The 13,866-nt window shown below is 39.5% G+C and overlaps 2 protein-coding genes across 3 annotated transcripts; one reads left to right on the top strand and one right to left on the bottom strand.

Moving 5' to 3' along the window:
• The first annotated feature begins 2,079 nt into the window (after positions 1 to 2,079).
• On the top strand, positions 2,080 to 3,363 carry LOC149075288 (uncharacterized protein F54H12.2-like). Its single transcript, XM_089245391.1, has one exon. It carries the CDS (start codon positions 2,080 to 2,082, stop codon positions 3,361 to 3,363), a length of 1,284 nt encoding a protein of 427 aa, XP_089101517.1.
• Positions 3,364 to 5,460: 2,097 nt separating this feature from the next.
• LOC149075287 (uncharacterized) lies at positions 5,461 to 13,284 on the bottom strand. 2 transcript variants are annotated; one of them, XM_089242628.1, is made up of 4 exons: positions 12,836 to 13,284; positions 11,644 to 12,742; positions 9,226 to 9,285; positions 5,461 to 9,120 (listed from the first exon to the last, which is right to left on the bottom strand). In XM_089242628.1, exons 2-4 carry the CDS (start codon positions 11,794 to 11,796, stop codon positions 5,509 to 5,511), a joined length of 3,825 nt encoding a protein of 1,274 aa, XP_089098754.1. In that variant the 5' UTR covers positions 11,797 to 12,742; positions 12,836 to 13,284; the 3' UTR covers positions 5,461 to 5,508. The 2 variants fall into 2 exon arrangements, with proteins under 2 accessions (XP_089098754.1, XP_089098756.1); XM_089242630.1 differs by having other exon boundaries at positions 11,644 to 13,284.
• Positions 13,285 to 13,866: the final 582 nt, after the last annotated feature.

Raw genomic sequence — 13,866 nt, 5'->3', positions numbered from 1 at the left:
ATCTTACACACTCCATCGTGAAAGAAGAAAAAAGTTCCCCAGGAACCGTATTATAGTTGGTGCAATGAATCAACAATTCCAGGCTGATTTAGTTGACATGAGAAACCTGGTAAAATACAACGACGGTTATCAGTATATCTTAACGTGTATTGATGTGTTGTCTAAATATGCTTGGGCCATCCCGCTCAAAGACAAAACGGGGCGGAGCGTGGTGAAAGCGTTTGATCAAATATTTGTCGAAAGGCAACCACATGTTCTGCAAACGGATAAAGGCACCGAATTCAAGAATAAGGTCTTCCAAAAGTTTCTGAAGGAAAAAGGGGTCAAGTTCTTTACGACAGAGGATGACGTCACAAAGGCTGCGATAGCAGAAAGGTTCAATAAAACGCTGAAATCGAGGATGTGGCGATACTTCACAGAAAATAACACGCATAGATACATAGACGTGTTACAAGATCTGGTTTTTGGGTATAATAATAAGTTTCACAGGAGTATAATGATGAGTCCTACCGAAGTTAATAAAGAAAACGAAAAGAGGGTGTGGGACAACCTCTATGGGAAGAAAAAGGTTAAAAAAGTAAAACAAAGGTTTTTTATCGGTGACCAGGTTCGTATTTCTCGTACGAAACACCCTTTTGAAAAGGGATACGAGTCTAATTTTACACATGAAGTTTTCGTGGTGGATGAATACATACCGAGGGAGATACCCGTCTACAGACTAAAAGATTTGATGGGTGAAAAAATTAAAGGGACATTTTACGAACATGAAATGACGAAGACCACACTAGAAGACACCTTTCCTATAGAAAAAATTCTAAGAAAAAGGAAGAGGCAAGGTAAAACAGAGCTACTCGTAAAGTGGATGCATTATCCAGAAAAGTTTATATCATGGATATAAATACAGCGACTCAATCCATCTTTACTCATTTCAACAAGATGGCTTCGTTCTACTTAACGCTCCCAAGCGATTCGAGCATGAATTTCTTTCCTGATAACACCCTTTCCAACTTCGTCACAAAACTCCCCAGCGCGTTAGAGTTTGATTCGGATATGGAAGTAGCTCTATCAGAGCTGATATTTCCCCATTCTTTCCACAACATAACGGAACGGTCTAACAGCTTTGAATTTAATTCTGGAGATGGAGTGATAAAAAAAGGTGTCATCCCTTGTGGTTTCTACGAGAGTACCACAGACCTGATTAAGGTGATGACGAGAAATTTTAGAAAGGAAGATATTGATTTGATTTTCAACAAAACCACGAAAAAAGTGAAGGTGGCTACGAGGAAAGGTGCTAAGTTAATTCTACATACAGGAATAGCAGAGAATCTAGGTTTTGAACCCGGTGAGATAAAAGGAATGATGATAGAGGGGCCTTTCACGGCTGATCCGAAACTAGACTTTCATCTGTTGTACGTTTATTGTGATATAGTCGAACCGCAGATTGTCGGCAACACCTTTGCCCCGTTATTAAGAATCGTAAAAACCGAAGGACACGATGGCGACATCGTCAACGCAGCCTTCGAGAGGGGTCACTACATCCCTCTAGCCCGAAGGAGTTTTGAAACAGTTCACATTCATATAAGGACGCACACAGGTCATCTCGTGTCATTTGAACGTGGGAAGGTGATAGTTAAACTCCACTTCCGACTGAAACATTTATGATGTCTTACCGCCCGTATCGCTGTTGTATAGACAGCGTAACTGATTATTACGTCAACCAAGCGGGTCAAGGTCTTGGATATTATCAGGGTATACCACTGCAACGGGGTTACGGTTTCGGTTCAATATTCAGCTCCCTTTTCCGATCGGCTATGCCTTTGTTCAAAAAAGGAGCGAAGGCTCTTGGCCGTCAGGTTCTCAGGTCAGGTGTAGATTTTGCCAATGACGTCGTACAAGGTAGAGATTTGAAAACAGCTGCGGTGGAAAGAGCAAAAGAGGCTGGTCGCTTGCTGAGTGATAAAGCTTCTACGAAAGTTAAAACAATGCTCGGAGGACATAAAAGGAAACGCTTAGCGAGAAAAAACGTCATTCGTAAGAAAGCTAGGAAGGCAACAGCACCCGATATTTTCGAATGAGAAGATGGCTCTCATCATGACAAACTCACCCGAGTGTCTCAAAAGCGAAGTAGATTTGTTCGCTTTACCCCCTACTCAAACCGCCATAGAAGGTGGAGAATGGATTGAATTTCTCCCACTTTCCAGTATTAAAGACGGTCCGATTGAGTTCAACATTACAGGTAGCACCGAAGATTACATAGACCTATCTTCCACACAACTACACGTCAAGTTGAGGGTCACAAAGAAGGACGGTAAACCACTTCTTGATACCGACCTAGTTTCTCCTGCGAATCTACCGCTACATTCCCTCTTCTCCCAAGTGGACGTCTCTCTCAATGGTAGGAATATCACGAATTCGTCTCACACCTACCCTTACAGAGCCTATATCGAAACTTTGCTGAACTATGGTCGAGATGCGAAGATGGGTCCCCTCACTATGGAAGGTTTTCACAAGGACACTGCAGGTTCCATGGCCGACCACGAAAATAACGAAGGTATGAAAGAGCGGTCAAAACACATTGCAAACAGCAGATCTTACGACCTATTGGGAAGAGTACACTGTTCACTTTTTTTTCAACAAAGACTGTTACTCAACTTGGTAGATGTTAAACTTAGATTAGTGCGTTCGAAACCATCGTTTTTTCTAATATCCTCGACAGCTGATTATAACGTGCACATAGATCATGCCAGCCTCTTTGTAAGGAAGGTGAGAGTTAACCCAGCTGTTGCCATCGGGCATGCTAAAGCATTGGAGAAGACCACTGCGAAATACCCTATCAATAGAGTACTTTGTAAGGTTTACTCTGTGGCACAGGGAAGCATGTCATTCGTCCAAGACAATGTGTATCTGGGTGCAATGCCTCAACGAGTTATCATCGGCCTAGTTGACAATGAATCTTTCAACGGTACATTTAGAAGCAACCCGTTCGATTTCAAGCATTACGATCTCAACTTCGTCTCCGTATATGTTGATGGTCGACCAGTCCCCCACAAACCCCTAGAGCCTAACTTTGAGACCGGAAACACCGTAAGAGCCTACAATAACCTGTTTCGAGTCGAGGAAGATCGTGGCATAGACATAACCAGAGAAGAATTTCATAGTGGTTACACTCTATTTTGTTTCTCCCTACTCCCCGACCAGAGCGACTGCGGACACTTACACTTGGTGAAACATAGTAATCTACGTGTGGAACTAAAGTTTGCGAAAGCACTACCTAAAACCATCTCGGTAATCATATATGGTGAGTTTCAGAACCTTATAGAGATAACAAAATCGAGAAGTGTATTGTGCGATTTCTCTGGCTGATGGATTCCGAACAGATTCGTCGAGCACTCCGCAGAGACCCGAAAACGAAAAAAGTTTTCAGGAACGTTTACGCTAGTGACGCGTTGCCTTCGAGAATACGAAATTATCCTACAGCTCTGATCGTTAACACAGATACCAGTGCAGAGTCTGGAACACATTGGTTGGCTATATATCTTCATGACAATTTGACCGCGGAGTTTTTTGACTCATTCGGAAGACATCCTTCAAACTTTCAGAAAGGTAATATCACGAAATTCCTGAGAAGATATCAACGACTCACCTACAATGACGTGGCGCTGCAGTCAGCTGATACCCAAGTTTGTGGCTATTATGTTATTTATTACGTGTACTGTAAATGTATGGGTGAAAGTATGAATTCTATTGTATCTCGCTTCAATGTGAACAACGATTTACGTGTGTTTAACTTTGTAAGAAAATACTTTTCTTTTTAATAAAATTGATTTGCACAACTCATGTCTCATCATTTTTCACGATGGAACCGTTAACGTTACACCATCCATTCACTGCCGTCTGTGCAGGTGCAAGCGGTAGCGGGAAAACATATTTTTTAAAGGGTCTGCTCGAACATCGTGAAAGGCTTATCAAACCTTTACCGAAACGCGTGATATGGTTTTACGGAGAATCTCAGCCACTGCACGAGGAAATTAGAGATGTTGAATTCCGAGACGATTGTAATTTCGAGGGAGTCTCCAATGCCTTACTGATTTTCGATGATTTTATGTCAGAGTTATCGGGAGAAGAGAAAATGGTTAAGCTATTTACTAAGTATAGCCACCATCGAAATTTATCGGTTATCTTTGTAACTCAGAATTTCTTTCATAAGAAACTGCGGGAAATAACGCTAAACGCGCATTATATTTTCCTGTTTAAAAACCGGAGGGATTTGAACCAAATCACCCATTTGGGGAGACAGTTGTATCCTACGAAATTAAATTTTTTCGAAGAAAGTTACGCAGATGCAACGAAATCTCCGTATTCATATTTATCGATCGATCTTAGGCAAGAAACGGATGAAAAAATGCGTTTACGCACCAACGTGTTACCCACGCAAACGCAGTATGTCTATCAACCGAGACGTTAAAAGACTGGGTACGTCAGCGACACTATTTATTCAACGATATGTCCGCGAGGAAGCAACAAGTGCTGAGATTGTTAAGCGGATGTCCTCAAAGACAACGTAAAGAATTATTGAAGCGGTTACCAAATTCTGACATCAAAACCGTTTGTGAATGTGCATTGAATTTACTGCATGGTAATATCCCAATATCCACCCTCCAAAAAGCTAAACTTCAAAAGTATAAAGGTTTGCTCCGTACGTTAGCAAAGAGGAAAACACCTCTTTATAAAAAGAGAAAGATCCTCATACAAAAAGGTGGTTTCCTTCAAGTTCTTTTACCCGCTGCAATCGGTTTGATTTCAAGTCTGATAGGACATGGAATTCGCTAAAAAAGTTATGGTACTTGTTCCAGAAGATAGAATGAACCGCCATGTTATTAAAGAGCCGCAGCTTACGGAACTAGATACTGAAATGGCGAAGATACTGAACAGTGAATTACCGAACGAGGTTAAAATAAAGTTTTATCAACAGATTTTGAACAAGAGGAATACTGCCTTAGGAAACAATTCGCCACTCGACCGTTTCGATGAAGAAGAAGAAGAACCTAAAATGCGCGATCTCAGTAAACCGCCGTTGAAGAAAAGTGCATCATCTGATATATTGTTAAATTTACCGAAATCTCACCGTGAAATATCGGGAAAAATTATAAGTCACCTTAAAGATTACCCAAATGTTATCAAATGGTCACCGAGCGGTCAGCTTGTGTATAAAGGGGTGGAGATAGATAATACAAATATTTCCGAACTGTTATCCAGTGTCGTGAGCATTCAAAAAAAGAAACCTGTTCCGGGTGAGAAAGAGTTTCTTCAAGGTTTATACGAGATAAGTTTACCGCATTATTACATAAGAAATAAAAAATATATGAAAAGATGGCTTGAGTTGTAAAAAACGTACTGGAAATAAAGATTTTCTTCTCTGAATTGTGTCTCCTGTTGTTAAAAAAAAAACACACACACACAATCGTTTAGAAACATGTACAATAAGCATTTATTTTTCTGTTGGTTACATCAACTTTCTTCTTCTCCGTGGGGATTAATCGCGTGGTGTCCATAAGCTAATGTTGAGACCCCATCATCTAATATATAGCGTTTGTCATCAAGGGGACAAAGACTTACTTTTCGTACCATGGTTGTGTGGAGTTGGTGCTTAGTGTTCGTGATTTTTACCATCGTATGTCTGTACCGCACTTGATCGAAAAGCGAAGACTTGTACAGCTCATGATGCAGTTGATTGCGGGAAACGGTTTTGCTGACTCCCTTGGCCGTTTTCTTGTTTTCCTTAGCCGTAACAATGCTGTACATTTTTGAACGAAGACCGACAAACGATAGAATGGGGTCACCGGGGCATTCGTCCTTCATCAACCCGAGCACTGCTTTGTTATGAGGGTTGTAAAGGGTGTGATTTGGAGGAAAATTTGAAGTGTCGAATTCGTCCATGTTGGATTTTATCACGCGGTGTAGATTTTGGGTTTCGATTGCATACGTTAGCGAATCTGTGTCGGTGAAGAGAAGTTGCGCTTTTTCTCCGAACCGTGATTTAACCCACCGATAGTGAAAATCATAAATTTTGATTTTACTCACGTCCAGAACTACGAAACCCACATACATAGGACGAACTAATTTCAGTTTTAACCTTTTCATTTTTATGGCAACCAATCCATTGCTAAAAATTCTGAAGGCTTCAAAGGCTGGGGATGCAATTAATTTTTTAGCTTTTTTCTCCTTATGCACAATTTTTACGTTAACATGCTTCCGCTGGTTTTCCATGGTTTTCCCGAATACTGCATTGTTCATCAGTTTGAAGAACGATTTTTCGAAATCGTTCGAAGCTGATTGACGGCGTTCGGTATTAAAGTCAATGTACGGTTTCAGCCACGGTTTTTGATTGAACTCTATAACCCTTTTTATATATTTTATTTTGAGACCGAGGGTGAGGTAGAGTTGGAGGTTGCGATAATGTACTACATAGTTTTCTTTGTCGTATAAATTGGGAACTAGCTTTGTGCATTCGGACGGTTTCCCCTCCGGGTTAATTTTCCCCCACACGCTCTTCATATGGTTTGAAAACAACTTTTCTGTTATCACCATGTTTTCAGGTGCTAGCGGATAATCGTTATGGTCATTGTGAAGTTCTTTGGGGTATTCTAGCCCGACTTCCAAGACATATCCTTTCGGAGAGTCCTCGGGAACGTTTGCGATGTCTATGTTAGATATTTCCTCTGTGCTCAACCATCGGAAACCTGAATATGGTAGGTATTGGGACATAGCGTAACCATAAAGGTTATTTGCATCCCAATACACTATTTCTTTGGTCGGTTGATTGGGTTCAAACTGTTCGCTGTATCGGCTGTTAGCCTCAGCGTAACGATGGGTGATCATAGAAACACCTCCTCTAATACCGGATTCAAAAAACAAATGCATGTCTATGTCTGTGAGAAGTTCCAAATTAATATCGGTCATCCTCAGACATGCCGAAAAAGCCAAACCAGGGCCTGTATACATATGCGCAGGGTCAATTTTGTAATAGCTCATGCTAAGGTTCCTGAAACGTTCGAACACGTCTGCTAGTAAAAGCACGTCTGATTTTACGTAAAGGTCATGATAATCACCGAGATGTTGAATGCCGAATTTTTCCCATACGAGTTGTGCATGAGTGTAATCATCCACACTTATATCGGTTCCAGTTAGACTGCTGAAGAAAGCTTCGCGGGGTGGTAATTCAGTCTCTGAAAATCGAGAGAACGAGTCGATGTACTCGTACGGGTACACCCCTTTCCTCACAAGTAGGTCAGCATCTTCGAAAATGCTGTCAGTGAATCGAAAATCTGAACGGGTAAGATTGCCAACCAACTTATCTAAAGAAGCCGGTAGGAATTGAAATGAGTCTAAGAAACGTAAATCCCCAATCGAGAAAGAAATGTATTTCTCCAAATTATTAGGGATGACTGAGATATCCTGATCTTTGAAGAGCCCTGCCGCCTGCATGACTAGATGACTGTCATACCCTCTCAAATTATGTATTATTACAGGTACATGGTTAGAATATTTCAGCTGTAAATTGCACGCGTTATGCAACGCTGCAACGAACTCACCCGATATGTGGTCATGGTGTCGAACTCTATCACCACCCAACGGTTTCTCACACGTCATACATACAACAGCATCCTGAAATTTTTTCTCGTCTTCTTGGGATATGTTAAGGGGCTTCACGGTGTTAAGAATGTTTTGAATGCTAGCGTTCTCCTTCACCAGCATGTGAAGGAATACCTGCACACAATCTTCTCCTCTATACACCACTGGGGGTTTATAAAGTGTGGTGTCAGGGCCTACTATAATATAACTGAAACCACTTGGTACATGTTTTTCTGTGTGGGTAGTGGATGAGTGTGTTGGGTTCGGAGTACAGCAAGAAATTTTCTCTAAGATACACTCAAAGTCAGCGTAAATCGTGAAAGGAACACGTAGCTGATACTGGTGCTGAGTGAATCTAAGCCATTTTTCATCTTCATTAGGCATACATATTCGTTGTAGACCGTGAGGTTTGCAATACTCTTTATGTTCGACCAACAAATTTTCTCTAGAAAACCTGTGTAGACAGTAAGGACAATAGAACCGAGCACCTTTATGCTTAGTTAGAGGGGATAACAACCTACTCATGTTTTTTATTAGACTGTAATGACTGGTATTTTCGTTACATATGTATAGCAAGTCAACGTGGTGAAGACGTTGGGTTGCCTCTGTCACCCTCATCGTGAAGATTTCATTATCCGCTAACCCATAGACATTGACAGAAATGTGTGGGTTCTGTTCTTCAAAGCGATTTATTTGGGTTATTTTGACTGGGAGCTCTATCCCACCCATGTTCAACTCATGCTCGAACTGTAGATATTTTGATACTCGTTGCGGATTCTCGTCTTGGGGGTGAAGGGCTGCTAATACACTCCAAATAAAACATTTATTATCCGTGTTTGAGATGTTTATAATCGCTTTTCTGTTCACGATTGATGGAGGTATGGGTAAGTAAGAAGCTGCTGCTAATGGGTTGTAGGCAGCTATATTCAGGTCTAATTTTAAAACCTTATCAAAGACCCACCCGCTGCCCATTCTTGTAAACTCGTCGAGCGAAGACAGAATTTTTTTGATAGCTGAATCTATCTTATCACCGAGTTCATCCTCAGAATGTATGAGTTCCACTCTCGAGCGGAAAAAAGGTTGTATAAATTCAATTTCATTGGATTCTGTTCTTCTTGAGAAGAGAACGTTCAGCACAATATAAAATTTAAGAGCCTTTTTCACACCTACTTCCCGGAGTATGATGTTTTGTATTTCGACTCGAACCTCGTTAAAGAAAAGAATGGGGTCATATGCGTTATCGGAAGTTGGTTCTATCACTATAACTGTGAAAGTGTTCAACGCATCTTCCTGTTGGTTTGGGGGAGCACCCGCCCCATGAAAGCATTGCCGCTCGTGATTTCGTCTGTTATCGCCTCGGGAAAAGCGTCTGCTGCATTTTCTACAAGTAAAAATTTTTTCTTTTGAGTGGATTCTTGTATGTCGACGTAAATCATGTAGCCTTTTAAACACCTTACCACAAGTCTTGCAAGAGTTCGGTTGCGCATCCTGAAAGCAGAAATGCAACAACGTCTGAGAAATAATAATAAAATTCTCGAATCCTTTCATGTGTTTAAGTTTTTTCCTCAGTAATCTATAAATTTGATTACTTACCGTCTGTTTCGATGTGCCTGGCAAGCAACCATCTTGTTCATGAGAGTTCGATTGCGCATCCTGAAAGTAGAAATGCAACAACGTCTGAGAAATAATAATACAAACAGATAAAATACCTGACGAAGTGGGTACAAAAAATCTATTCATTTTATCTAAAATAATACACTATTCATATAAATAAAAATAGTTGTCTTATGGAAAAACAAAATACGTAAACATCAGGTACCCATAAGATTAAATGGCAACATCAAACACTATAATGAAAGAAACGGTCATGGTTGACGATATGGGAGAAAGACATTAATTTTATCGTTATGTGATTTTTATCTCAATCGATTCTTATGTCAGACATATCATTGACTATCCATACTGAAGTTGCCTTGTGCAGACATGGTTAATTATTATCTGTTTAATATGCATAAAAATGTGGAATTTTGATTTATGGTTTTTAAGTTTTTTCTCTTCTGGGAAAAAAATATTTCTGACCTGTTCTCAATTAATGTAACTCTTAAGTTGTTCACATCTCTCATATAGCACATCGATTTGAGTCACTGAGTATATAAGCGACTTTGAAGTAATATTCACAGGAAAACTCTTAGGGAAACATTGGAGTTCATTCTCCAAGATCAGATCTTGGTTTACCAGAAAATACCGGTCCTTTTTTATAAAACTTTTACTTCGTTTCTTAACCCATTAACGCCGGTTGGTATGGAAATTTGCCATTCGAAATTTTAATTTTTTCCTTTGTCAATAAATGGCTGAAGTGGTATCCTCATTATTTTTGTTATTCTCCGTTAATGGGTAAATACGAATTTTGAAAATATGTCTAATAGATTTGATTAAACGAGTAGAAAAATCTAACGCTAACAAACGTCAATCCGGAAAAGTTTTGCGCTTCATAAAATACTAGCTATAATACCCGACGTTGCCCGGGTTTTCTTCAATGAAGCTTTTTGGATCACTTGATATCTCCCTCTTTCTTTGAGGGACATGCAAACCGTGTCTAAGTTAACCAATATGATGACTCAGAAACGTAGAAATGTATATATTTTTTTTTTCCTTTCTTAAAGAGAGCTAGGTATTTCGACCCTTCAAGTTATCCATCTGCCTATTTCAGCTTCCGCAAATGCTTGGTTAAAGCTGTGGAATTTCTTCGATGCACTTTATGGGTCCATAATTAATTTTAAAAACAACTTAAACTATATGAATTTATGCAGTTGAATATTAACGGAGACATTAATTTTCATGCTTGAGAAGATATAAATGAAAAGTTGAAAGCAATGTTATTGCATGAATATCCAACTCGAAAATAGTCCCGACTAATTACTTCGTATTTAATTTTTTTTGGGCTTCGTATCTCTAAACGGACTCAATATTTCAAAACTTGAGAATTCAATACAATTTTTTAAATGAATTATGTGGTGTAAAACCCCACTAAATTTCTGCATTTCTATAGTAAAATCAGCAATTTTAACACTGATTTCAATGAGGATCACCATTTTCCAGGTCCTCAAAGCGATGATGATTATAACGTCTATTCGAAAAGCCTCATTACTGGGAGTATTGAAAATGTAGCAAACCATTATAAAGGCATAAACTATTATACATACACTGACAGAAGTGACAAACCATTAATAAAGGCATATCTGAAACGTATTGTTAGGGAACCACGGTAACCAAAGCAAACGTTCTGAAAGTAATTGTTGAGACCCAAAACCCATTTGTTGCCAGACAGTTTTTCACCCATTTACCCAGGTCTGACAAAAGTAGCCTATTGTTTAAGTCGGGTCCCATTTGGTACATATGCAAAATTTGACGACGATCGATCTAAAATTGTAGATTTCCATAGAGAATATATACACACACAAAATCAATTTATATATAATGATATCCCCCCAAATACTTCAGATCTCATGTGACCAAAGTATGATTATTTTGAATCAAACTAGCCCCCTCCCCATTATAAAACCCTTTTTTCGGTGTTGATAAATATTTATTGTTCAATAAAATATAAGAGAATTTATACTCAGTTGGATACATAATATAGTAACCGTCAATGCTTTGCAATGTTCTAGAAACTTGGGAATTCATTGTCTATTAAAATATTTTGATTCAAATGCACAATGACAGAATTTCATAAATTCTACGAAAATTTTTTTTTCTTCCTATTATTTGAACTCTGATTTGTGAAAGTTAAAATGTTACTGGGTTGGATCTAATGTTTAGAGTTCAACCAGTCTTCCATATGGGTAACGTGTAATCCAGTATTAGAGAAAAATCCCTGTATTTGAACCGGAAAATTTAAACATTTCAAAATCAAGTCTTTCTTCAAACCCAAACATAACATATACTAATAAGTAATACTAATTAGAATTAATTGTAAAATAAATTTGAAGTAATAATATCAAAAGTACTTACAGTAACTTTCTGCTTTTTCGGAGAAGACGGTGTATCGAAGAAGTCTGGTTGCACTTCGCTAAAATGTTCTTCGATTTCGTAGAAGTCGCACAACGCGTTCAGTTCGTCAAGAGGTATGCCAAAGTCCAGAAAATCTTCGTTAAGATCCGACATCTTTCAAGTGAGGAGAGTTCATCAAGCGGATGGGGTTTTTATTCACCTAAGGGGGGGGGGAAGAAGAAAGTTGATGGGGCTATTTCCCTCATAGCATCCAACAGGGTAGGGGATCTTTACGTGAATAGAGGTCCTTCACGCGTAAAATAAAGTTTTCAAAATCTAACTTGTTTAAAAAGTTCGGATGAACATTCAAATCCCTAGCAATACTCTTCATGTTAATTTTAGCGAACGCCCGGTTGAAATATCGCACGAGTCGTATGTCAAAAGATTGGCTTAAACAATCATGAGAACTCTGACCCGGAGCATCAAGATCGCATCCATCACACTGGAAGATGTCGTTGATACATTCCTCGAGCATGTCACTGAGTTTTTCAGCATATACAATTTCAGGATCCGCGGTCTCTGAAAATGATCCGTTTTTCTTCATGCAATCCTGCATGAAGTCGATGCACTTCACACGTCTTAAATACGACGAGCACTTCGCTGCCGGATCAGCTAACTTCATGAAACAATCGCGGTAGATTGTTATATAGTTCTTAGCCGTATTGAATGTACCGTCTTCTTTTTTGTAAATCGGTTGAAGCAACACCTTTTCTCCGTCTGACTTCACCAACAGATCTTCGCATACCACAAAAAAGAATACTTTTCGGGGTTCATTCGACATCATCTCCCGTAAGGTCTCAAATACGTAGGGCGTCATCGATATCCCTTTCTTTGTAGGGATAAGGGATCCATCTCCACCAGATTCAAACATTCGTAAGTGAACTTTTAAAGTATTTTTGAAGATGACTACCGATAGGTGTACGCCATCACATACGGGAAACATGCTCACTTCGCTGGGTGCTATTTTCGGACGTTTCATCGAGTTGGTCTCATCTTCCTTCTGAACACGTTTTACGGCGTTCATAGTATCCTTGCTGGATGTTGTTTCCATGGCAGATAACTGAAAATATAATGAAAAATATTTTATCGTCTATCTATAATTATTTAAAACGAAAATAAAATAGAATATAAGAAATATTAAATTTTTACTTACACGAGAGTTCGTGAAGACGTGGAACTACTTCAGGAGCAGCAGATGAAGCAACTGAAAATGAGGGTAGCACCTGTATAAATAGGTAGTTGGCGTTATCCGCTTGCGGAAGAAAATGCAGTGATTTAATATGAGAATGCTAGTGCGTTAGCAGGTGTTCGGACCGAAAGTAAAAGTGGCTTTTTGTCAGCGGTGAAAGTTTTCTTGGAAAAAAAGTATATGCTATATTCCCACAGGTTAACAGGTGTTCTATATCCAAAGGAAAGGCCAGCAAAAGTAGGTCGAGCAAGGTGCATCTTCTGAGAACGCCCCCCTTGAAAAAAAGTATATCCCATATTCCCACAGGTTAACAGGTGTTCAATATCGAAAGTAAAAGTAGGTCGAGCAAGGTGCACCTTCTTGAGAACGTCCCCCGGGTGAACAGGTGCATAACGATCTTCTCCGAAAGTGAAAGTAGGGGACAGGTGCGATTTTTTTGAGAACATCATATTGGGTATTCTTTTATAACGGATCAATTATAATTTTCGTATGAAAAAAAGTCCTGTAGAATATATTCCCGAAGTTCAAGGACCCTATGAATAATCCCCCCCAAGAAGCACCTGACGCGCATGCGTACATCGAACGCCTTTTGCGCCTTTTTCCGGTCCTAGCCTTGACTGTACTAAGTCCTTTGTTCCAGTAACCCCCTTTTCCCACTACTCCCGAGAGATTGGAAACTGGCTAACGTTGTTCCGATATTTAAGAAGGGTAGTAGAGAAGTGGTGTCTAATTATCGTCCAGTGAGTTTGACGAGCTCCCTCTCGAAAATTTTGGAAATTATCATCAAAAGGCAGTTTGTGAAGTGGATAGACGAGAATAATGTATTGTCGGATAATCAGCATGGGTTCAGGAAGGGGAAGTCATGTGTAACTAACCTCCTTTGCTTCTATGATTACGTGACTAAGGCTTTGGGTAAGAGCAAAAATGTCGACGTTGTTTACCTTGATTTCCAGAAGGCATTCGATCGGGTCCAACATGGCAAACTCTTGAAGCGT

This window comes from Pholcus phalangioides, unplaced genomic scaffold (genome assembly GCF_987345545.1).
Source record: "Pholcus phalangioides strain wild (caught in Gottingen) unplaced genomic scaffold, Ppha-v1.0 ptg000015l_1, whole genome shotgun sequence".
NCBI lineage: Eukaryota > Metazoa > Arthropoda > Arachnida > Araneae > Pholcidae > Pholcus > Pholcus phalangioides.
The sequence above is the reverse complement of the archived record's forward strand: the minus strand, read 5'-3'. Positions and strand labels throughout refer to the sequence as shown.

Coding starts and splice junctions, on each gene's coding strand:
- LOC149075288 (XM_089245391.1), top strand. CDS start 2,080: ATGGCTCTCATCATGACAAACTCACCCGAGTGTCTCAAAAGCGAAGTA.
- LOC149075287 (XM_089242630.1), bottom strand. CDS start 11,796: ATGTCGGATCTTAACGAAGATTTTCTGGACTTTGGCATACCTCTTGAC. Junction 9,286..11,643: donor CGAAAAAGCAGAAAGTTACT/GTAAGTACTTTT, acceptor TTCTACTTTCAG/GATGCGCAATCGAACTCTCA. Junction 9,121..9,225: donor CAGGCACATCGAAACAGACG/GTAAGTAATCAA, acceptor TTCTGCTTTCAG/GATGCGCAACCGAACTCTTG.